This window comes from Sphaerodactylus townsendi, linkage group LG02 (genome assembly GCF_021028975.2).
Source record: "Sphaerodactylus townsendi isolate TG3544 linkage group LG02, MPM_Stown_v2.3, whole genome shotgun sequence".
NCBI classification, from domain to species: Eukaryota; Metazoa; Chordata; class Lepidosauria; order Squamata; family Sphaerodactylidae; genus Sphaerodactylus; species Sphaerodactylus townsendi.
The window spans coordinates 1329169-1354593 of record NC_059426.1 but is presented as its reverse complement, the minus strand read 5'-3'; the positions used below and the strand labels follow the sequence as shown (position 1 = coordinate 1354593).

General features: G+C 45.4%; 1 protein-coding gene across 5 annotated transcripts in view; it reads left to right on the top strand.

The window, feature by feature from the left end:
- Positions 1–11917, top strand: part of UBE2F (ubiquitin conjugating enzyme E2 F (putative)) — a 78747-nt gene extending 66830 nt beyond the window's left edge. For 3 of the 5 annotated variants that reach the window (XM_048486578.1, XM_048486574.1, XM_048486577.1), the window contains 2 exons: positions 8534–8596; positions 10749–11917. In XM_048486578.1, coding sequence (XP_048342535.1) covers positions 8534–8596; positions 10749–10799 — 114 coding nt within the window. In that variant the 3' untranslated portion in view covers positions 10800–11917. Of the gene's footprint in view, positions 1–5816; positions 6397–8533; positions 8597–10724 lie in introns of those variants that run through there. The other 2 variants (XM_048486575.1, XM_048486576.1) reach the window with 2 other exon arrangements.
- The last annotated feature ends 13508 nt before the right edge of the window (positions 11918–25425 follow it).

Below are 25425 nucleotides of genomic sequence, written 5' to 3'. Positions count from 1 at the left end.
GAGCAGCGAATCTCCCTAGGCAGAGCGAAGGCACAGCAACGGACGTTGCCATGACCAGGGAAAGTGAAGAACCATGCCAGGGCACAGCTATGGAGGAAGCAGATCGCGTGGACAACAGACGACAACGGCCACCAAACCCCAGGTTCCATAAAAAAAAACCTGACCTACGGCTGGCGAGAAAGGGACTGAAGGCAGAATTTGCAGGGTATCCAGGGGACCTTACCTTTTTCCAATTCCAATTCCAAAGCCTTTATTGGCATTACCTTTTTCATGATCCAGGTTGGATTGTATATGGAGGTGTATGGGGCATGCTTCAGATCAGAACGGGAGAAAGTCTTTGAGGTGGGAACCCGGCTCAGGGGTGAAACGGCTACCTGGCTGGTCGGGCTGGTTGAAACTGATGGACCTGAACTGTACCAATTAGATTCTTTTATCATGGCACGACGTAGGCGATTTGAAGACCCATTGGCAGAGGAGAGGGTTAGAGTTAAGCTAATACAGTCTACGCCAGGGAAGTTCCTGTCAGTGAATTTGCAGCAAAATTTCGGAGGTTAGCAAGCAGGTTGATGGGGTGGCCAGAATTGGTATTAGTACAAATGTTCAAAGACAGCCTCCATCCGAGAGTCCTACAGTGGACGCTGGTCCAAGGAGACCCTGACTCATTGATGGATTGGATTCAATGTGCTGGGGAGGCTGAAGTATGGATTAAGCAGGTAGAGGGATCTGAAATGCGCTGGAACTTAATACAGAAAACCTGCCCGTGACGAAGCACAGCGGTAGAGACAGTAGCAAAGATAGTAGCAAAGAGGAAACCACTCATGACCCGACGGCATCGAATGGGACTGTGTTTCCATTGCGGGGAGGGACGACACCGAATGGCAACTTGTCCAGGATGGCACGTCCCAGCCGCAGGCAACTTCAACCCCACCACCAAAACAATATCGGTACTTAGTTCAGTCATTTGATGAAAAAGAGTGCGACCAACTACTTCTTCACCGCAGTTCGGACTTCTCAATGAAGATTGTCCTGGGGCGCAACTCCCAAAGGGTAAACTGTATCAAATGAGCCCCCTTGAATTAGCTGTGCTTAGAGAATCTGTAAATAAGAATCTCCAATGGGGGTTTATTAGGCCGACCAAGTCACACATGGGGGCCCCTGTGTTGTTTCGAAAGGACGGCTCCCTACAATTATGCACAGACAACAGGGGTTTAAACGCTGTGTCGTTGACCAACAAGTACCTGCTCATAAAAGACCTGTTGGGACAATTGGGCAGGGGGGGTGATTTTTACCAAATTGGATTTGCAGGGGGCACATTACCGAGTCAGAATTGTGGAGGGCCAGGAACATCTCACAGCATTTAATACACCGCTGGGGCAGTTCGAATATTTAGTCATGCCATTCGGATTGAACAGAGCCCCTGGAGCCTTTATGAACATGATTAACGAGGTGTTCCATGACCTACTATTTAAGAAGGTGGTCGTCTACCTCGATGATGTTTTAATATACACCAGAGCAAATTGGTTTAGTGAGGGAGGTTCTCCGCAGACTCATGAAGCATGGGTTATACGGTAAGTTGACAAGGTGTGAGTTTCACAAAACCCAAGTAGACTTTCTAGGATATCGGGTATCAGAGAAGGGGATAGAGATAGACCCCAGCAAGATACAGGCAGTAGCAGGCTGGCCAGTGCCACGAACTCATAGACAACTATAGTCCTTTCTGTGGTTTGCAAATTTTTATCAGAATTTTATTCCCAAGTTTGCTAAGATTGCACTTCCCCTGACAAATCTGCTCCGCACCAAAGGGGTGAGCCTGAACCAAGCAAGACTGGGAGCACCCCTCCAATGGTAGGCGGCGTGCAACAAAGCGTTTCAACACCTTAAGGAAAGCTTTACGTCTGAACTCATACTGGTGCGTGCAGATCCAGATAAACCATTCATCATGCATGTAGATGCTTCAGACGTTCCATTAGGGGCCACCTTGCTCCAACAGGGAGTGGATGGGAGAATACACGCGTGTGCGTATTTGTCCAGGAAGTTTACAGGAGCAGAACTGAACTGGGCGGCGGGGGACAAAGAAACTTGTGCTATTGGGAGGGCGTCAACTCCGTCTACCAAGCTTGCATCTTGGGCTCCAGCTGCCAAGGTTCCAAAGGGCCCCAAACCTCCTCGTGGCAGTTCCAAAGCCCTTGCCGTTAAGGATTCTGATTTCACTGATGCTGAAGACAACAATCTGGGTGTTGCCTTGACAGCTACTGCTTTTAAGGATGCTGTGGACACGTCCAAGGATGGAGTGAGTGAAGGTGGTCGCCCCATTACCCTCATTACTATCCTGTCTAACCCGGCCAAGAACACTTGCATAATTGCTCGAGCCCTGCTCGATTCTGGGTGTTCCCACTGTCTTATGCGTCCAGAAGTAGCTGAGGAACTGGGGTTACAAATTATACCTTTACTCAGTCCATTGGGAGGGGTGCCGGCATGCTTTAAGACTGAATCAGTGCTCCTTCATTGTGCTGAGCATTGGGAGTGACGTAGTTTCATACTGGCCCCCATTGCACAACACCCCATTGTACTGGGCATGGCATGGCTTGAGGACTATGGTCCTCCATCCATCCATTGGACCTCTCGTATAGTAGGATTTACTGATCCACCCTGTGGTGACCACATGTGTAATGAACCTGATACCCAAACCCCAGAGCTCCCTGCGAGTGCATCCTCTCATACAACCTCCGCCAATGTACCGAGGGTTCCAGAACAGTATTGGGATCTTTCTAAAGTGTTCAAGGAGACTGAATGCGATCAGCTCCCCGCCCCCCCATCGAGATACTGACTGTAAAATAGAATTGTTGCCCAATTCCAAATTGCCCAAGGGCCGCTTATACCGTATGAGCCCACCTGAGGAGGTGGAATTGCTGGCTTTTCTAGGCAAGGATCTTGCCAGGGGTTTCATATGTAAAGCAACCCGAAACACCTATGCGGCCCCAGTTTTATTTGTCAAGAAGAAAGATGGGACTTAGAGATAGTGCACCGACTACCGGGGCCTTAATGCAGTTTCCGCCTCCAACAAATATCCACTGCCCCTGATCAAAGACTTGTTTGATGCTTTGGGTTCCAGCAAGGTGTTCACTAAATTGGATTTGCATGAAGCCTATTACCGGGTCCGTATAACTGAGGGATATGAACATTTGACTGCTTTTAACACAAAATTTGGCCAATATGAGTATCTTGTCATGCCTTTCGGATTAAGCATAGCCCCCGGGGCTTTCATGTCATTGATAAATGAAGTTCTGCAGGATTTGTTGTTTCAGGGGGTGGTGGTTTACCTGGATGATGTGCTTATCTATTCCAAAAATGAAGTTGAACATGTCCAACTGGTCCGCAACTGCATCGTCTGCTTGACCACTCACTTTATGTCAAATTGACTAAATGTGCCTTCCATCAAACTAAATTGGACTACCTTGGGTATTTGGTATCAGCAGCGGAAATTGAAATGAACCCCACTAAAGTTGAGGCAGTTGTAAACTGGCTAGCACCTGCAAACAATTGCAATCTTTTCTAATTTACTAATTTTTATCGTGACTTTATTCCCCAATTTGCTCAATTGGCATTGCCTTTGACCGACTTATTAAGAACCAAAGACAAGGATCCATCATTTTCCAAACCAGGAGTGCCTGTCCTTTGGTCTCCTGCTTGTCAGGCTGCTTTTCAGGTGTTAAAAGCAGCCTTCACTTCCGAAACCATTCTGATCCATCCTGATCCAACACGCCCATTCGTATTACATGTGGATGCTTCAGACAAAGCTCTTGGAGCGGCTTTACTTCAAAGGGACCCAGATAATAAATTGTACCCATGCGCTTACTTGTCCAAAAAGTTTTCTGGCCCCAAGCTGAACTGGACTGTGGGGGACAAGGAAACTGGGGCTATTAAACAAGCCCTGGTCACTTGGTGTCATTGATTGGAGGGGGCGGCCCACCCCTTCCAGGTTTGGACTGATCATAAAAACCTCTCCACCTTGTCTACCCCTAGCAAAATGTCTGCTAAATAGCTTCGTTGGGCTGATTTTTTCTCCCTTTTCAATTTTGCTGCCCATTATTTCCTGGGCAAGACCAATCAGCTGGCTGACGCCATTTCCCATTTGCCCGAGGAAGCGGGTGGCAGTCCCTCCCTTCATTCCACCCCTCACACTGTGCTAATGCGATCCCAGTTGGGCCTTGCTGTGACACGTGCTCAGGCCCGCCTCATTCCCACTGCTCCCCTGACGTTACTGTAAGGAATCAGAAAAGTCCAGGCCAACAGTAACTTTAAAAGCTCTTTATTGACTGGCAATCATGATCTTCTACAGACAATGCGGAATCTAATCAGACTCCCCCCAGCTGCCGCTTGTACGGGCGAATGTTTTCCCGCGGAAATCCCAGCCCAAAACAACCCTGCTTTCCCATCCCACTATTCCCACCAAGACAGAGATTCACACAGTATAGAAGCCAGAAATGGCAAGCACGCAGCAAGGTTAAGAAGGAGATATGAGCTGGTCTGGGCACAACGCCCAGATGGAGGAATGTAGACTCAAGGTTGACTTCAGGTTGTTAGCGAACCGAAACAACCTTACAGTTACTCCGACCGTCCCACCTCTGCCTTCTTCGACTCCTCCGTCTTCCCATTCAGAACTGCCTCCTTCCCTTTTTGATGGTTTTCAGCGGCCTGGCTTGGAGGAGGTCCCTTCAGGGGAGGGAGGGCCATCCCTCACTCTGGTGAATAGACTTTGGAAGAAAGGGGACTGCTTGTACGTTCCACCACCCCACACAGTGCTGTCATTCATCATGGTCATGATTCTAAGTCGGCCGGTCATTTCGGCTTCCTCAAAACCCTGCATTTGTTTCAGCGTCAGTTTTGGTGACATACTATGCGCAAAGATATTGAAGCTTACGTTAGGGGCTGCACCACCTGTGCCAAAGCTAAGTCATCCCCTGGCAAGCCTCATGGTCTCCTCCAACCTATTCCTGTGACTGCCCGTCCTTGGCAGATTATTTCTATGGATTTTATTACTGATCTTCCCGAGAGTCACGGGAATACGGTGATTTGGATGGTGGTGGACTTATTTTCCAAACAGGCTCACTTCATTCTGTGCTCTACCATTCCCACCGCCCCAAAATTGGCCAGATTGTTCATCCAACATATCTATCGCTTTTATTCTGCTCCAGATGAGATAATTTTGGATCGGGGCCCTCAATTTGTGTCTAAGTTCTGGAGGTCGTTTTTGGCGTTGTTGGGGGTGGAATCAGCCTTATCTTCTCAGTATCACGCCCAATCTGACGGCCGATTGGAACGCACAAACCAAACTTTGGAACAGTACCTGAGATGCTATACTAATTACCATCAGGATAATTGGGCAGAATTGTTACCCTATGCGGAATATGCTTATAATAATGCCGTTCACAGTAGTTCTAATAAAACCCCTTTCGAGGTGGTCTCTGGTTATTCCGCTAAGTCCCTCCCCTTTTTGGGACAGGATCCCATGCAACCGCCTGAACTACAAGCATGGATTCAAGCCACAGTAACTGGTTGGGATCCCATTCTTATTGCCCTACAGAAAGCCAAGGATACCCAGAAGAAACAAGCTGACAAGCACTGCCAGCCTTTCCAGTTGAAAATTGATGATTGGGTTTATTTGTCTACCAAGAACTTGCAGACGTTCATAAATACTCCAAATTGGGGCGTAAATTTATTGGGCCGTTCAGAATTGTGCAGGTTATTAACAATGTGACTTCTCGGTTGGACTTGCCTAAATCACTCAGCAAAATTCATCCTGTTTTTCATTCTAGTTTACTCAATCAGGCTCCCGCTTTCGATGCCTGGCATGACCCCCCGGATCGCTTTCCTCCGGTTCTGATTGATGGCGAGAAGCACTACGAAATTGACGCTGTTCTCAATTCCAGAATGCACCGCAACTGTTTGCAATATCTTGTTTCGTGGGTGGGGTTTCCAGCGGGGCATGACCAGTGGGTGTAAGCTTCTGACGTGCACACTCCCTGTTTGGTGACTCTGTTTCACAAGGCATTCCCTGATAAACCAGGGGTAGGAGGGTCTTGAGGAGGAGGTGGAATGTCAAGTGCTGTGTGTAACTGTGTGCTGTGTGTTTCTGACCTTGGTTCCCACCCAAAATGCACACCAACATCTTCTGTTGGCCGGATGCCCGGAGTTTGGGCTGAGGCTTATTATTCATGTCTGTGTGCTATCTTTTACTTAGATTCCTTCTGTGTGAATTCTCCTTGTTTAGGTTATCTGGGAAAAGGGGGATGTTGGGCTGGTTTTATACTATTGCTTAAACTCTGAAGTCTCAGAGTTCTCCTGTCTTGCTATTGGATCTGACTAAGCCAGTGAATAAAGAACTCTTTGTAGTTACTTTGCCTGGACTCAGTCTGTTCGTTACAGATGGGGGAAGATGGATGAGATGCGTAACAGGGTCCAGAAAGCCTCAACGGAGGTGCTCAATAGCATCCACACCCATTTCGTGGCTGATAAGTCTCACATCAGAAGCCAGAGATCTGCAACATCTAGACTTACAAGCTCCAACCTTACCTCTTCAGATCACTCCTGTTATCAAATAGCAAGTTCATCTTTCTTCTCCTCTTCCCAGACTAAAGATCACCCAGGCTCTAAGCAGGATACATGTGACTCCTGTCTGTTTTCCAGTCCTTGACTCAGTCAACACCTCTCAGCCTGAGAGGCACTACCACTGGGTCCTCAGGCTGTAGAAGAAGAAGAGGAGGAGGAGGAGTTTGGATTTATATTCCCCCTTTCTCTCCTGCAGGAGACTCAGAGGGGCTGACAATCTCCTTGCCCTTCCCCCCTCACAACAAACACCCTGTGAGGTGGGTGGGGCTGAGAGAGCTCCGAGAAGCTGTGACTAGCCCAAGGTCACCCAGCTGGCATGTGTGGGCGTGCACAGGCTAATCTGAATTCCCCAGAGAAGCCTCCACAGCTCAGGCGGAGCAGGGAATCAAACCCGGTTCCTCCAGATTAGATACACAAGCTCTTAACCTCCTACGCCACTGAGTTTCTCCTTCCAGGTTGTTGGGGCCTCGCTCACCTAACCTAACTGGACATACCTAAACAGGTAATTGGGTCCATTGAGGTCAGTATTGTCTACTCAGACTGGCAGCAGCTCCCCAGGAACTCAAGTAGGAGTGTTTCATGTCACCTGCCACCTGACCCATTTTGCTGAAGATTCTGAGGATTGAATTTGAGACCTTCTGGATGCAAAGCAGATTTCCACTACTTAGCTAAAGCTTCTCTCTATCTTTATCCCGCAGAAAGAGGCAACAGATTCTCAAAGAGTTTTTCTCCCAAAGAGAAATGGAGCTCTCGCGAACTTTTTGTGTCTTGCTGAGGTATTAGATGCCCCTGAGATTTTTGCCCAGCCTGTTGTGGAGCAGTTCTTTTGAGGCCTTGCTCTGTTCTGCTGTTTAATCTCTGATAGTTGTGTGAAACCTGAAATTTGTTCTCATTCTCATATGACCTGTGTTTGCTATAGGAGGGGGGTGGGCTTATCATCTGGTCAGTCAAGGGGGCCTTCACCCTTGTGCTTTGCAGCCTGATTCCACATACTTACAATTTCACAGGAACAAGACAGTTATTCATTCATTTCCTTTATGGATAAAACAACATTTCCTTTATGGATAAAACAACTATCAGACTAACAATAACAACAAATAGAAAGGTTATTAGGTGATCAACAGGTGTGTGCAATTGTTGATAAAGTTGTTGCCAAAAACTGGGGTGCTGTGTAGTTTCCGGGCTGTATGGCCGTGTTCTAGCAGCATTCTCTCCTGACATTTCGCCTGCATCTGTGGCTGGCGGCATCTTCAGAGGAGCAGATTCCTCCTGGACAAAAGAGACTAATTTTCTAGAATTTTGAGTTCTGGTAATGATGAATTTCAAGGCTCTCTGAATATCTCACTCTTCTTCTCTCAGATGGGTGGGCTTGGGGGAAAGGGTGGCAAGATCACAGGCCGATTAAGATAAAATTCAGATTTTACTTTTGAGGCAGAGGGGTCCAGCCTGATAGCCCACCCCTCACACCCCACACTGCTGAAATATGGGTCTCATATCATTTTTCTGTACAACTGTACTGGCAAAAGCCAATTCTCATATTTGTGTGTGTAGGTAGCAGAGTGTCCACCCTAAAAGCAGACCTAAGACAAAAGGTCTGTTTGCAAAATTAAATCAGTGAATGAGTTACTCCAGGCAACAGGAGCTGGAAGTCTCATGGACCATGGAAGCATCTTGATTACCATACCCCGCTAAGCTTTTCTGATACAATGAATCCTAGAAAACTCCCTGATACTGGACGTTATATTTAATCTACCTTTGAGAAACCATTTCCTCAACAATTGCTCCTTCCTTGCATTTCCTCTGCCTCTAGATACGATCTCCCTAACAATCAATCCCTTCCTGATTCACTCAAGCCTTCAGTCAGATGTTGTATGTTTAGCACTTGTGATCAACCTTTCATTTTAAATGTTTTATTTGCTTTCAGGATCTCTTGAATTTTGATGATCCTTTGAATATTGAAGCTGCAGAACATCATTTGCGTGACAAGGTGAGCAACAATGCTGGGAAGTATTTCTGAACAAAAATACTGTTCCTTTTTCTAATGTTCGCTGCAGCTTCTGGCTGGAAGCATCATGTCCGTGTTCGGGATGTTATTCAGCCAGTTATTCAGTTCAGAGGTCTCAAAGCTGCCTTGAAGCTTGCAATTGAAGGGTTGCATTGTCTGCTCTCCTCCGTTTTATCCTCACAACAGCCCTGTGAGGTGGGTGGCTGAGTGGGTGTGACTGGCCCAAGGTCACCCAGCAAGCTTCCATGGCGGAGTGGAGATGAGAACCTGAGTCTCCCAGAACCCAGCCTGATACGCCGACCACCACATCTTTAAGAGAAATTAAGATCTTGGCTAGCTCAAGTAAAAAAAAGTTAGATAAGAAAGAAAAACAAGAGATAACATTTCCTAACAATAACAGCACAGATACTCCTATACTAGATAGCATTAATGCTCGACTGGTTCCAACCTGTTAGGTCTTGGATCAATAATCAATAAGCGGACTCTGGATCAGTAGTCTTTATGGAGTTGGCAGCAAGTACTCAGGCTTCAGAAAGTCAGTTCTGGTGATCCTTTTACAGTAATATTTATGGCCCTTGAACTCCCCTAGATTCCCCCCTCCCATCTTCCCATAGAATGTGAGAACGATGAGGTGTGAAAGACTTTGTTTTCGAAGACAAGCCTCCCCAGGCCAAAGCAGTAGTCTCCTGACACAACCTTCTAGTGGTCTCTGGCCCTAAAAACATCTGACTGCCCTGGCTCCAACCAGGTGGAACTCTCTGTCTAGCGACACCCTCACCCTGTGGGATTTAGCTCAACTAGGCAAGGAGCTGGGCAGAAAAGACCATTTCCACTCTATTAGACAGAGAAGTTCTTCCAGGGGGATGATTGAAGACAGTGATGGTGGAAATTGGAACCTGGTCCTTGCTACGACCCCCACAACACCCCAGTGATTCCGGCCCTGAAAGCCTTCGATAATACATTGTTGTGGGGTTTCCGGGCTGTATGGCCGTGTTCCAGTAGCATTTTCTCCTGGCATTTCGCCTGCCTCTGTGGCTGGCGTCTTCAGAGGAGAAAATGCTACTGGAACACGGTCATTCAGCCCGGAAACCCCACAATACCCCGGTGATTCCTGCTGTGTTGCCTCTGACTCTCCTTCCCCTTAGGACTTACCCAGCCACTGTACTGACATCTCCTTGACCGTTGTGCTTGCTGTGTCAAGTCAAAAAAATGAGATGGGAATCAAGTAAATCACGGTCCCTAAACATTAGGCCAGATGAGCTGATGCTTCCCATTTGTGCTCCGTGGGGCTTCTGCCCGTCAGACAGGGTTCTGCAAGGCCTGCCGTTTCGGGACCGGGGGCGGGCGGGCGGGGGTGGAACGGGATCACAGAGATTGCTGTGGGCGTATGTTCTTCCATATAATGTCAAGTCAAGCGTGCATCATAGCTTCAATAACTGAGCTTCAAACCGTGTTTTAGGATAGCTGCTTTACCAGGATCCAAAACCGTCCTTTTGAGCTCCCCATTTCAGCTAGGTGTGCCTCAGGTCTCTCCATAGAGACACCCCAGGGGCTTCTAGTTTCCTTCTGACATCGTTGCTTGTAAGTGGGAGATGAGCTCTGAGTCCATAGCTCTAGGCTACTCCACATCCACTCACCAGCATTAACTTTCCCATCTCTCCCAAATAAAGTCTGATCTGACAAGATCATTGTTAGGATCTTCCATAGTTTGTAAGGAAGGTGGCTGCTTCTAAAGCCATGAGAATGTCTGCTTTTGTAACATTCCTAGATGAAAACAGTTTCCCCGAAAATAAGACAGGGTCTTGTATTAACTTTTGCACCAAAAGATGCATTAGGGCTTATTTTCACGGCAGGGCTTATATTCGGGGAAATACGGTACCTTCACAATTCATTAAGGCAGGCTCTTGGCAACCCGTTGCTTCCCCCATCACGTGTGACACAACCTGCATCCTCATTGGCAGGGATGTCTAGAATGTTAAACACTCAACTTTTGTTTTGTGCACAAAGAGTAATAACATATTTTGTATATGTAATCTTTTTGTTGAAACTAAAAAAGCAAACACCACATTGATACTCACGCAAACAGAATGTGCACATCTATATTCTACAGAAATCGAAAATGTTTTTTTTCTAGGGGGACTTCCGAAATAAAGTTGAAGATTACATTAATCACTATGCAAGATGATGAAGAGAAATAGCAACATATCATATTGTTGACTGTAACTTGACTGAAAACAACACAAAGCCTGGAATGTCCGTGTCTTTTGCCCCTGTTGTTCCAAGAAGAAAACCAGCTTCATGTAAAATGGAGAGTACACTTGTCAGTCCAGCAAGGAAATTGTATGTGTTGATTGAAGAAATGTGTTTGCTTTGCTTTATAATTTCTTCTCTGAAAATATACTGTATATCCAAAATTGAGATATGCTTCAAAAGCTAAAAGAGAAAAAGCTATTAAGGTTGTATTCATACTATTTAAAAAACTTTTCTATGACTAGTAGGAAGGAATGGTATGCAACTGGAACTTGTGAAAGTTGGCAGGTAAAAAAGTAGGTTTTGTTAACATAAACAGTTGCCTTCATAAAACTGAAATAGTTGGAACTCATATTGCCCAGAACATATAAGACTAGTTATACCTATTGTGGAAATTTGTATACTTCATTTACATTTTTACAGTTGCTGCTATCATTTCATCTTAGGGGCTATACTGTTTTTATTTTACATTCATTAGCAAAACCAAGAACTGTATAAATGCAATGGTGAAAAAAAATCCAATGTTTTACATGCTATCACAATGAAAGGGAAAGTTTTGTTTTCTTTTTACATAATAATGTTTTAATTTTTACATTCTGTTAGGGAGACTTGATATATAAGGTAAAATGAAATTTAGTAACATGGAGTAATTCCAGGACCCAGTATTCCAGGACCTAGTCCATGAGATGCAAATTTTCAGTTTCATTCAGTTTTGGATGCGAAACCTTTTGTGGTAAAGGCACTGTGGATGCAAAATACTTTTAAAACAGAAAGACTGTATATGAGATCACAAAATCCCTTTTGAACAGAGGAGGCATGTACCTCAGGAACTTATTGAAAACATGTTCCATGTATTCTTGTTACTTTAGTTGTTCCTGATATATACGAGTCAAAACTGATTCTCTGTATTTTGATACTGTTAACTGGCCTGGGATTTAGAGAAGAAAAATGCAAGCGCCATCGTTACTTAAATAATTTAATTCTGGGATTTATATAGAGAAGTAAAATGTATCTGGTTTACAACAATAAATTGCTATCAAAGCCAGAAAGAAACTTTTGTGTAGTTTTACATGTATGTTATACATAATATTCACCCAACAAATTGTTTCCCCTGACGGAAACGTTTTTGTCAGTGGAGTTCAACTTTCTCACCTTCCTCTATAGGCAAAACAGCTCACTAGATGCAGTCACAGGTTACCAAGGAGACTGTCATGCTCAGGCTTGTTACCCAGCTTAACAGTATAAGAATTTATTTTTAAATAGCAATGGGGAATTACTCAGCTGGGTAGTGCAAGAAGTAGGCTAGGTGGGATCTTTTAGACAGCTATGCCAGAATTGGCTTTTGAAACACTCTACAGAGAATGCAAAAGAGGCCAAATTGCCGTTTAAAATGTTTTTATATAAATTTTGGTTGCAAACATTCATACAGTGAGACGTTAAGAAGCATACACACAGTTCTCCATTGAGCAAGAGGACATCTGGGTAGTTTGGATCTCCATTCAGGAAGGCAGGGGTTAATAAAAAATTTTCCCGGGCTCCTCCTCTTTCTGAGGTCGGGCTCTTCTCTCGCTCTCCCAGTTTGTTCCCTGCCTCAGGAAGAGCAGGTTCAGTGGCTGTTACTCAGCCACTGAAGTTTGTTTTTTCATTCTTTTTTCAACTCAGAGCTTGGGAATAGGGACTGGCAGCAGAGATAGCAATTTGGCCTCTAAACGGCACACAGCTTGCCTCCTGCCCTCCAGTCCCTTTCTTTGCAGAGAAGAGACTCCGGCGTTGAGGCTTTATTACTAGCGCTGCATGCCATTTTTTTTTTCTCCTCCTCCTCCGCAGAGCATCTAGTACACATGCTTCAAACGGAGGGAGGCTCTCCTGTCTTCGGAGGAAGACAGCGAAGGTTTCTGCGAATGCTCCCAGCCTGGAGCAAGCAGCGCAGGAGGGCCACAGAAGGAAGCAGCCGTGGCTAGCCCAGCAGGCAAAATGCAAACGGGCGGCTCCCAGGCAATGGAGCTTTTCGCTACCAAAGCGAGGGAGCGCCGCAAGAAACGGGCTACAGCAGCCATGGCTGCACCCGCTCCGCCTCCAGCCCAACCGTACTCTGGTGTCCCGAAGTCTGGGCTTTTCTGTGGCCAACGCCGCAAAATGAGTGGAGACAAGGGAGGTCTGCTGGAACCAGCAGGAGGGCTGTAAGCTCTTGGTGAGAGAGTTAAAATCTGAGCTTTTTGAATTCCTAAAGGGGCATCGTGAGCAAAGAAAGAGCTGTTATGGGAGAGGAAATGCATAGAACTCTTTACAGATCCTCAAACCACCTGCCCAGCTAGTCCCTGCTATAGTTCCATAGTAAAACCCTTCTCCAAGCAAGGGCTTGCTAAAGATAATAAGAGAGTCTGGCAACCCCTATGGTAACTAAAGGCAGCCTTAAAAAAGGCCAAAATTAATTCCTGAACCCTCTGGCAACTCCCTCAGACTCAGGAGCCACCCAGTAGGGCAGGAGGGGATGTCCCATCAGGATTACAGGGAGGATCTGGGAGGAAATGAAGGTTACTGCACCGAATCTTCTCCTGTCTGTTTCACTAGATGGATGACTCATCAATATTTATGGCTATCTGAAATGCGCTGTTTAAGCTGGCGCTTTCCACCTGGCGGAAGCTTACAAAGTGGGAGAAGGGTTCTTCTAAGCGGGGTAGGGAACCTACTCTCCAGATGTTCAGGAATCCTACAATTCCCATCAGCCCCTACCTCTAGCATAGCCACGGTGGCCAAGTGCTTGACCAGAGGAGGCTGGATAGGGAATTCTGGTAGTTCCTGAACATCTGGAGAGCCGCAGGTTCCCTACCCCTGTTCTAAGCGTAAATCCACTTCCATACACAAGGGAGATGGGGAATTTTTTCCTTCCAACCCCGATTCCAAGAAGGTTTTTCCCTTCCCAGAATATGACTCAAGTCATTAATGACTCAAGTCATTAATCAATGGGAAAAGCCAGCTGCTAACAGAAGGTGCCCCATTTTTTTGCGAAAATTGTATGATTTACCTGCATATGCTAATAATATTTTACAAGTCCCGATTATAGATGGCCCAGTAGCTGCGTTGCAGAGCTCAGGTCTTGTATCCACGGGGATGGTAAGAGAGACAAACTCAAAGAGACACAAGATAGAGGGCGCAGGAGCAATTCTGCAAAAAGTGATCCTTCCACTGGCTGGCTGCCATGGCCATCAGGAGCCTCTTGCCACTGCCTCGATTGTTTCCAGAGCATTCGCATCGCTCTGGGCAAGGAAAGGTGTTGGAGATTCTGCCTCCCACGGAGACCAAAGTGCCACAGAGGGAGTTAACAGGATGTTGAAGGCTGCCAGTCTTCGGCCGCTGATGATGCCACCCTAGACTTCTGTCACCTTCTCCAGCACGTTCAATCGGCCTCTTCCGCTGCCACGCTGTAGAGCTGCTAGTGGCTGAGAGCGTGGCAGACCTGGACTGGAGATCTGCAAAGCCATGGTCTCAGAATGCGCCTTCCAGGGAGAAAAAGTTGTTTAGGGGAAGACCCCTACAAAGAATTTCTAGGTGGACCCCTAAGGAGAAACCTAAGCACCTGCCAAAGCCCTCTCGAACTTCGGACCCAGGAAAACCATCCCCTTCTAACTTTTAATTTTCGGCCCCAACAGGGGAGCCAACCAGTTCAAGAGAGACAATTCTTCAACGCCCCTAACGGAAACCAAGGGATCTACACCACGAACAAGAAAGGATTCCCCATACAAGAAGAATCCAGCTTCCGATGCAGCTAAGCAACCAGGACAATGCGCCAATCCAAGCAGCATGACGCCTTAAATTGCCCCACGCAGTGGGAGGAAGACTTCAAAAAATTCTGCCAGGAGTGGCGATCCTCTCACACAGACGCTTTTGGTCCCTCGGAGATAGTAACTTCGGGATATGTAATAGAGTTTCTTTTCTCTCTCCTCCAGAAGTCAGCTCTCTACACATGATGTCCCCTATTATCCAAAAATTCCAGAAAAGAGGTACAGAAAGCTGAAAGCCATCTCACATCTTAATAGAAATAATGAAGCTGTGGGAGCATGTGCCATCGAGACAGAGGGAGTAGGGAGTCCTACTCCATACTCTTCATGGGTAAAATTCCAAGAAAGTAATGGGCCAACCAATTTGTCAAACTAAAACACTCTTCCTCTAGAATGGAAACTCTATGCTCCAATTGTCGGAGACTCCCTGCAACCCAACGAAGTTCCATCACTTCAATCGTAATCTAGCCGAAGCTTCCATCTTCATGTATACCCATATTCGAGGGGCCACAGAAAAATTCCTCCGATTTGGCTGTAGGGAAAAGATCATTTTCAATTCAGGGCTCTACGCCATTCGGGCTTTGCACTGCCCAAGAGTGTTCCACCCAAAACTGCTCTTATCAACTTAGTGGTATTGCTCAGGGAAAGAAACATCAGACTGTGTACCCCTACCTGGGCGATATATACTCTTTGATTCGATCAAACTCTCAGGGATCAAGCACTTCTCAGATCGCTTCAGAGGAGCATCCTTTTGCTAGCGTTGCTTAGAGAAACACGGCTTCTTAGTCAACAGGGAGAAGAGTTCTTTAAACCCGGGTCCAATGATTTGGAACATCTGGGTTTCAGTCCTAGACATCCAAGAAGTCATGCATAGATTCTGGTCCCTCTGCAGAAACAACGGACCCTGGAGGTAGACCCCAGAGATACAGCAGGTCTCTCACCAGAAACAAAATAAGCTCCTCATTCCTCACTCTTGGCACAGCCTGATGTAATGGGCTCTGTTGGTAGCCTACTCCAAAGCCATTCAGTGGGGGACGGTTCAGATCCAGACCTCATTACAGAGATTCCTTCTACCCTTTTCAGGAAATTATTTCCAACAAAAATTCATCAGCAGGTTGTAGTACCGAGGCCGGTCAAGACTCAGCCTGTTGTAGGTGGAATCCAGACCTGGCCCACCTAAACATCGGAAGACCTTCTGGATACCCTCCACCAAACAAAAGATGTTCTCGGATGCCAGCCTTCAAGGTTGGGGAGCTTTACACTTCTAGAGGGTGGCATCCCTACTCAGGGGACCTGGTCAGGCAGCTGGAGACTCATCTCCACATCAATGTGTTGGGAGCTGCTGGCAATTACGTTTAGCCCTCAAACGCTTTCAACATTTGCTTTCGGTAGGGAGCCCATGTTCTAGTTCGGACAGACAATAATGGTCCAGCCAAGCTCTGCACTTGAACAGACAGGGAGTGGGTTCCAGGTCATCAGGCTCCCACAGAGGGAAGCCATCTTGCTTTTTTCCAACTGGGCAGGAGACTCACATATCCTCCATCAGAGTCTCCAGAGCACATTCAGGGCAATCCCCTGAACATTCAAGCAGCAGACTGGCTGAGCAGACAAAGCATTCACCCAGGAGAATGGCATCTGAAGGGAGGGAGATTCTTTCAATGGATCTCTACAAGGAGACTGGGAACTCCGATCGTGGACCTCTTTGCCTCCAATCTGGAACAATCAACTTCCCAGATTCATGTCACGTTTCCATCACCCGTAAAAGCAGAGGGACACAGGGATGCCTTCTATCCCTCCAAATGGCCTTCCTCGGAGATTCTTTTTTTTTTACTTTTCCTCCCTTTCCCATGATCCCCAGGCTCCTGCGGAAGATCAAGCAGGAACGAAGGATCGTCATTCTGGTGGCCCTCTGCGGCCTCTGTGGCGCCCATATGGTTCACCAACATCTATACAGAATGTCAAAAAAGGTACTCAAACCCATCAGCCTACCACCTCTATCAGGGACCTGCTCTGGAAGCCAGGGTCCATATTTCATCCACATATGATCCAAAGCTGCTTTGAACTTGACCGTGTGGAGATTGAACGGCAACAACTAGTTTCCAGAGGCTACCATCAGTACAGCAGGTATTAAATCACCTACATGCTAGCCTCTCTAGGAAAACCTCTTCCACCAAAGAGTATGGTTAAGAATATATAACACCATTTCGATGGAAAGCCTCGGTCAGATGGTGCTGGCGGAAGAAGGTCTCACTTCTACGGAGACCTGCAAGATTGGTGAACATTCTTGGCTCCTCTCTCTTACAGGATGGCTTAGAGACTGGCCTTAGAACAAATACACTGCGTAGACAGGTGGCAGCGCTTAACCCTCAGTGATCCCTAGAATAGAAGAGTTTTTCCCCCAGTTCTCATCCACACATTGTCAGGGTTCCCTTAGGGGAGCCTCCCCCTCCCCAAGGGTAGAGCCAATCAACCATCAAGCTTTCCCAATGGAGGTTAAGCACACACTGTTTTACACTTCCACATCTCACTTCTGCTCCCTTGTACCCCATTATGGACATTTCCCTCAAATACCTCAGAAATGAAAGGTTGTCTCTTTCTAATTGCCATTACTTCTAAGCCAGAAGTGAGTTTCTAGAGTTGGCAGCCCTTTCGATCAAGCCACCACTCATGTAAGCTTTTTCACAAGGATAAGGTAGTGCCTGGGGACGGACCCTGCCTTTTGTCCCCAAGGTTAATTCCACCTTCCCATAGGATCAGCTCAGGAAAATTTTCTGCCAACCTCTTTTGTGCAGACCCAAAACACCCCAAGCGAGGTGTATTGGCATAAACTTGATGTCAGAAGGGCCCCTGAAGGCTTTTCTGGATTAGGACCCAGGAGTTTTAGGACGTATCAGAAACCCTATTCATTTCCATTGCCATTCATAATAGAGGTCAAAAAATTGTCCTCCCCCTCTATTAGCAAGTGCCTGAGAGAATGCATAGCTGAGGCATATCAGGTACAAAAACTGACAGTCCCAATTGGGATTACGGCTCATTCTGCCCGTAACGCATCCACTAATGCAGCATTTAACAATAATGTGCCCGTGTCTGAAATATGTAGAGCGGCAAACATTGGTCCCTCTCTTTCCACGTTTGTCCTGTCATTACAGACTGAATGTCTTCAGTAAAGGGCCGCATGCAGACCTACGGTCGTAGGGAATTGTTACCTAACAATAATCATAGGAGCAGGATTTCGACCCCACCCTTTAATTTGTCAGAGTGACACTGCTACTTAGGGGAGGTCACTCCAGATGTCCCTCTTTGCTCAATGGAGAAATAACATTGGTCTCACCTGTGAAGGAGACTTCTCCATTGAGCATAATTGAGACATCTGCCCACCAGAATAGTCATACATCCTCTCCACTGGATTTATATAGTCGTTTTTTCTAGAGTTACATTTTCCCAAGTGGCACTAATCCTCGGTTTTTTTTCTGAGGGACCGCTTTAAATTGATTCGTTCTCGTTTTTTGTAGTTTTTTTTCCTTCCTGGACTATTTGTACCTTCCCTGGTTATGGGAGGCCTGTTTAGTTGTTCCAGGAATCCTTTTTATCTGCAAGTTTTGGTTCGGACCCTTCTTTACTCAGGCATGCACTGCTTGTTGGAGAAGCCAGAACTGGGAGAGCGAGAGAAGAGCCCGACCTCAGAAAGAGGAGGAGCCCGGGAAAATTTTTTATTAACCCCTGCCTTCCTGAATGGAGATCCAAACTACCCAGGTGTCCTCAATTGCTCAATGGAGAAGTCTCCTTCACAGGTAAGACCAATGTTATTTCCTAATTGATATAAACAGGGAGGAAAAGATAGGTCTTGGATGATAGAGTAGGAGGGGGAGCGGGGACTTATATGTTACCTGATTCCTGCAGAGAAGTTCCAGAAGAAGACAAGTATTCCTATGCCAGCATGGAGAGTGGGGGCCAGCAGCAGCTGAAGCCAGCAGCAGCTGGAGTCAGCATTGAGAACCAACTTCTAATAAGGAGCTGGAGCAAGCCAGCGAGCTCGCTAGAAGCTGGCTGGCTAGCTAGCTAGCGCTAGAGTAAAGAACCAGCCAGAACTTGGGGTGCACTGTATTTTTATACCCCTGTGAGCAGTTTGGGGCAGGAGCTAGTAAGTTTCTATTCCTGTAGCAAGTAAGTTTCTATACCTGGATTTCCTGGGTTTCCATGCTGGGATTGCTGGCTTGAGCTAATCAATGGCTCATCTATTGTTTCTAAGGGTTGGGATAATAGAGTCAATTGTGTTCTTGATTACATCAGGAGCTCTGAAAGGCTTTATGCAGAGTAACTTCTTGAAGTCTCTGCCCAGGTATTCAAATTTGGCTGAGACTTGAGTGAATCAGGGATTGATTGTTAGGGAGATCGTATCTAGAGGTAGAGGAAATGCAAGGAAGGAGCAATTGTTGAGGAAATGGTTTCTCAAAGGTAGATTAAATATAACGTCCAGTATCAGGGAGTTTTCCAGGATTCATTGTATCAGAACAGCTTAGCGGGATGTGGTAATCAAGATGCGTCCATGGTCCATGAGACTTCCAGCTCCTGTTGCCTTGAGTAACTCATTCACTGATTTAATTTTGCAAACAGACCTTTTGTCTTAGGTCTGCTTTTAGGGTAGACACTCTGCTACCTACACACACAAATATGAGAATTGGCTTTTGCCAGTACAGTTGTACAGAAAAATTATATGAGATCCATATTTCAGCAATGTGGGCTAGCAGGCAGGACCCCTCTGCCTCAAAAGTAAAATCTGAATTTTATCTTAATTGGCCTATGATCTTGCCACCCTTTTCCCCAAGCCCACCCATCTGAGAGAAGAAGAGTGAGATATTTAGAGAGCCTTGAAATTCATCATTACAAGAACTCAAAATTCTAGAAAATTAGACTCTTTTGTCCAGGAGGAATCTGGGACAACAGGCCTCAAAATCCTCGATAGTTCAATGGATCAAATTATGTATTAGGGTCGCTTATTAAACTCAAGAGACTGCAGGTAGCCAACTTCTGCAGCTTTTGCTTCCATGGCACCAGTTGACAAAATCTGTCAAAGCCCCACTGAAGGAGAAATATGAATTGGATGTACCCTGAAGGTGTCTTCTATTCAGTGGGGCGAAGTCATCCAATTTCCCACCCTATATAGAATAAGCATGTCAAGGGTGTGGAATTGAAATAGTGGGGACTGGATATTATTATTATTATTATTATTATTATTATTATTATTATTATTATTATTATTATTATTATTATTATTATTATTACTATTACTATTACTATTACTATTATTATTATTATTAGTAGTAGTAGTAGTAGTAGTAGTAGTAGTAGTAGTAGTAGTAGTAGTAGTAGTTTTATTTATCGCCCTCCCCCAGTCCAGAAGAGCTGCAAGACAATTTTCATAGCCCTGCCTAAACAGTGGGAGGTGTGACCTAACCCACTTGGATGACTTCACCCCACTGAACAGAAGACACCTTCATGGTAAGTCCAATTCATCTTTTTCTTTGATGTTATTACTTAGAAAAGTTTGATATTCCAAATCCTCAGCCTGACCCACAGATCTCATTCTGGTTTTTCGTTTTTCTTTCAGGTGATACTCATCTGCCCTCCTGGCGGCTAGAAGGAATACACTTAGTGCCTTTTGTTTGCTTTGGTGCATGTGTTTATTTTATTTACAAAAAAGTTTTGCATACTTGAGGATTCAGCAAAGCAGTTTAAAGCCACACAATCATCAATTTGGGAGGGGATAATATTTTCAGGGATCTTTTTTTTTTTACTTTGATAGAATAGAATATAAACAGCCAAATGCATTGCCAATCCTTAATTATTTTTATCTACAAACTGAATCCTTCACTAAGTAAATATTTTCAGATATAACTACCTACTTTCTGTTTTCCCAACCAGCAAAAACTAAATTCTGCGTCGAAGCAGTAACACAGTCACAGGTCTAAGCAAGAAAATCAGAAAAGCCCAGCTGGATCAAACTAGTCGCCCGGCCAGTCCATCAACCTCACTCTCACAGGGGCCAGCTTCTGAAGGGTCAGCAACAGGGCATAGAGGCTGAGGCCTTCTCCTGATGTTGCCTCCTGGTACCGGTATTCAGAGTTTGATTGCTGTGGACCTGGAGAGCTTCCTTTGGTCCCCAAGACTAGGAGCCAGTGATAAGCCTATCATCTGTCGAATCTACCAGTGCCTGTGTTCATCACATCTCTGCCAGTGAACTCCACATTTTAATAACTCATTGTGTTTTTTAAAAAAAATTTGTCCATCCTGAATCCACTGAGCATCAGCTTCATTGGATGCCTTCAAGTTCTAGAATTTTGAGAGAGGGAGAAAAAGGGCTCTCTGCCACCTTTCTCTACCCCACGAATCTTGGTAATAGATTGGATCCTGCAGTTCTGCATAAGATTGTCATCAATCTTCCCAGCTTATTTCCTCTCTCTTCCGTGGTTCTTTCTGACTGTACAAAAGTTTATTCCTGGGGTCATAGACCATGTGAGTTGAAAGGTTCTTGGGCAGAAGGAAGAGGACAGAACCCTCCTTCCCCCTTCCACTGTTACTCCACATGGAACCCCAGGAGATTGCTGGGAGTAGGAGAAAGCTAGAAAGATCTTTGCTCTGGATTTGTGATAAGAATCTGTGCACAACTTGAAAGCAATAAATTGAACGTGCTGTAATTATAATTGCAAAAATGTAATCCTGGCCCCTGTTGGTAGCTGTGCACAGGACAGTGTGTGATTATGTTGATGGATCCTGGTTATTGGGACACAGCCTGTGAATATTGCATCCTGGGCACATGGTGGAACCTGTGAGATCACTGTCCCCGTTTTTTCCTTTGGGATGTCTTGTTAAATTTTGAGTGAACTGCTAGAGTTCTTCATGATTCAGGTTTTTTTACAGAGTCTGTAGATCTTAAGAGTGGAGTAGATTAATCTTTTGTGTGCTCCAGAAGCAGAATCCTCCAGTATCATGAACAAAGTAGCCAGGGACGTAGGTAAAGGGGGGGTTCTCGGGTTCAAACCCCTCCCATTACATGTCCAGCTTGCTTGAAACAATGCATGGAATGGAACAGTCGGAAAGCCTTCAGTCACCGAACCCACCCCATAAAAAATCTAAACCTACGTCACTGAAAGTAGCTATGGAAAATGTTTTACATTTGTTTTGATTTCTTTGCCATTATTTTGTTGTTTGGATTTCCAGTGGTTTTACAACACATACAGATCATGAAAATAAAAAAGTGGGTGAGCTTTCAAGGCATATGGAAGAAGAAAACAAGTCTGAATTGTTTACAAAGCTTACAAAGGTCCTTTACTCTTCCTCTCCCCACAACAGACACCTTCTGAGGTAGGTGGAGCTGAGAGAGTTCTGAACCAACTGTGACTAGCCCAGGGGTCTGCAACCTGTGGCTCCGGAGCCACATGCGGCTCTTTCAGTCTTATACTGCGGCTCCGCATGGCCTGGAGATCGGAGGGTAACGTGGGCATCCAGAGCAGCTCTAAAAGGAAAGGTGAGTGGAGGGGCCAAATCGGCTCAGTAGATCTTTGGGGCCATGGAAAACGGGTCCAAATGGCTCTTTGGGTGGTAAAGGTTGCAGACCCCTGGACTAGCCCAAGGTCACTCAGCAGGAGTGTAGAAGAGGTGAATCAAATCTGGTTCACCAGATAAGAGTTCACCACTCATGTGGATCACTGGAGAATCAAACCCGGTTCTCCAGATTAGAGTCCACCTACTCTTAACCACTACACCATGCCAGCTCTTAAACCATTAAGCATGGAGGAGTCATAATACCATAAAGGCTACAGTGCCAAGTGCATTAACAAAACTTCAGTTCCATTCAGCGTGTCTGGTACAAGTTATTAATAGTATCTAATGAAGAAAGAAACCTCTTAGCTTCCCTCTGTGTCCCAATAACCAGACTCAGGTTCACCAAAATCATTTTCTTGCATCAGAGTAAACGCACAGGTACACTCCAGAGGCTTTTTGCTGGATCGCACATTCTCATCGTAAGCAGCAGCAGCTTCTATCCCCCATTATGCACATCCTCCCTCTTAACGGTTTTCCCCAAAGTGAAAATATTCACAGGCTGTGCAGTTTCTTCAAGGTTGGAAACCTGATAAGGGCCGGAGTCATTAGGGATGGACACCGTTACTCTAAATGAGTTAAACTCCAACACTAGCAGGGGATCTCTGGTGCCGCTGTCTCCCAGTCTCCCCTGGGCACGCGTGAAACACAGGCTGCTTTTTGATTTTTATATTTGTAGTTGACCATCAATTTAAAAGGGAAGTTCCACTTTATTGTAGACTCTTCGAATTAATTTTTTATCAGGAACTGACAGTTATAGCTGAAATAACAGAAGAAATCCGCACTTCCTGTCCTATGATTGCTAACTCAGAATTACTGCAAAAGGACAGTGAGATCTGGTTCCTTATTCCAGTTTCACAGAATTTTACTAGTACATTCCTTGGAAAACAGGCTTTTATTTATCCAATGTCTATCTTGATCTCTTGGAAGTTACACCCATTCATCCTATACATAAATTTGCTGAGGTAAACTAGAAAATTGTCTATTAGCTCCTTTTAGTTTGTGCACCTTTGGCTCTTCTTTAGTATTTCATTAACTTCTTCAAGACCACCTGTTACAGTTGCCCCAATTCTTTTTTTTTTTGTAGTCTTAATGCATCTTTATTTTAAAAGCCATCTTTAGATCCCACTCCCAGCATAAGGCTTAACAACGTCTTCCCAGTATCAAATCTGGCCTTCCTGGGCAAAATCTGGGCAGTAGAACTTCAGGACTTTCTGGATGAAACAGATTACTTAGGTTATTTTCAGTCCAGTCTTCATCTGGGGGACTGAAACTATCTTCAGTACTCTGTGTGGTTTATTTGGTTGCCATATTTTCCCACTACTGGTCAAGTAAGCTGTTGCTGCTGCAGCCGCCAGTTAACACATTCAGTAGGAGACAGTGCTTCTGTGCCTTCAGCTTAATTGAAGGTGGGATCTTCCCTGATTTGCTATGCCTGTGGACTTTTAACAGGGTATTTATTGGACAGCTTGGAAGCATGGATTTGTCCCCCACGTGTCTTGCCAAAACAACCTAGCTTCCTTCTTTGATCAACTGATGAACTTACAGGAATGCTGTTGACATTATTTATTTTGATTATAATAAAAATTTTGACAGGGTGTTCTAATAAGTAAGATCTCCAGATTAGACTCCAGGATAGTTAGGATGATAGCGAACTGGCTGGAGCATCACACTGAAAGAGTAGTTGTCAATGGCATTCCATCTGAACTATGGGAACAAGTGGAGTGCCACAGGGCTCAATTCTGAGTCCAGTATGTCTCACTGTTTGTATAAATGATCTGGAGGGACTACTCATTAACTTTGCAGATGACATCAAATAGTGAGCAGTAGCAAACATCCTGGGATCTGAATGCACTGTCAGTTTTTCCAGTGCATTCAGCAAGGACAAGTGTAGAGTTTTACATCTGGATAACAAAAACTAGATGCACGCATACTGGATGGGGACTTTTAATAGGATATATTACACACATAGCAGGGTATATAAACAAGATGTATGGGTGGATCATAAGCTAAATAAAAGCAGCCAGTATGATGTAGTAGTAAACAGAGCTAATGGGATCATCAGAGGCATAACATCAAAATCAAAAGATATCATAGTCCTACAGGACACTGCATTGGCCAGGTCACTCTGGAGGAAAGGTCTGGAAGCCTCACTTCAAAAAGGATGTAATGGGTTTAGATAGATTATGGGTACTGTCTGTATATTGGGGGGGGGGGGGGGAATTACAGTCAGAGTAGCTCAATGATGGAATTGCACAGCCAATTTCTGGAAAAGATCAAGGACAAGGTGGACAATGAATAGACCTGGCTGGTTAGCAACTGGAACTTTGCAGCATTGAAAAATCCTCAGATGATGCAAAGTGCCGATTGTACAAAGAAGCCAATGAAACTATAGATCACGTACTCAGCTGCTGCAAAAAGATCATCCAGTAGAAGAGGAGTTTGGATTTATATCCCCCCTTTCTCTCCTGTAGGAGACTCAAAGGGGCTGACAATCTCCTTGCCCTTCCCCCTCACAACAAACACCCTGTGAGGCGGGTGGGGCTGAGAGAGCTCCGAGAAGCTGTGACTAGCCCAAGGTCACCCAGCTGGCGTGTGTGGGAGTGCACAGGCTAATCTGAATTCCCCAGAGAAGCCTCCACAGCTCAGGTGGCAGAACTGGGAATCAAACCCGGTTCCTCCAGATCAGATACACGAGCTCTTAACCTCCTACGCCACTGCTGCTCCAGTGGTAATCAGCTCCATGGGTGCCATTCCAAAAACACCCAGGCAGCTCTTCAAATCAGCAGAATCAACCTGGCAGCCCTGCTGGGATCCACATGAATACTACGATGATACTTTACAACATCCTGAGCCTCTGGGTGAGGCTCAAGTTGTAATGAAAAGCCAATGACAAGCTGAAGAACTGGCAGCTTATTAAACAAAATTAAATAATATGTGGAACAGTGATCCCAATGACACTTAATATAACATTCACGGCAATGGAAACTCACCCCCCAAAGTCTAAAACAGCAAGATTTGATTGCAAAAAAGAGAACTTTACAAAAACTTTTAAAAAAATGGTGGACTGGTTGGACAGAAGCTAAAAGGGAGGCCTGAGAGAGCTGTATTCCTAGAGGATGACTGAAAGCTGTTTAAAATCATACTAACCCAGATAGAATGCATCACCCAGGTTAGAAAAGG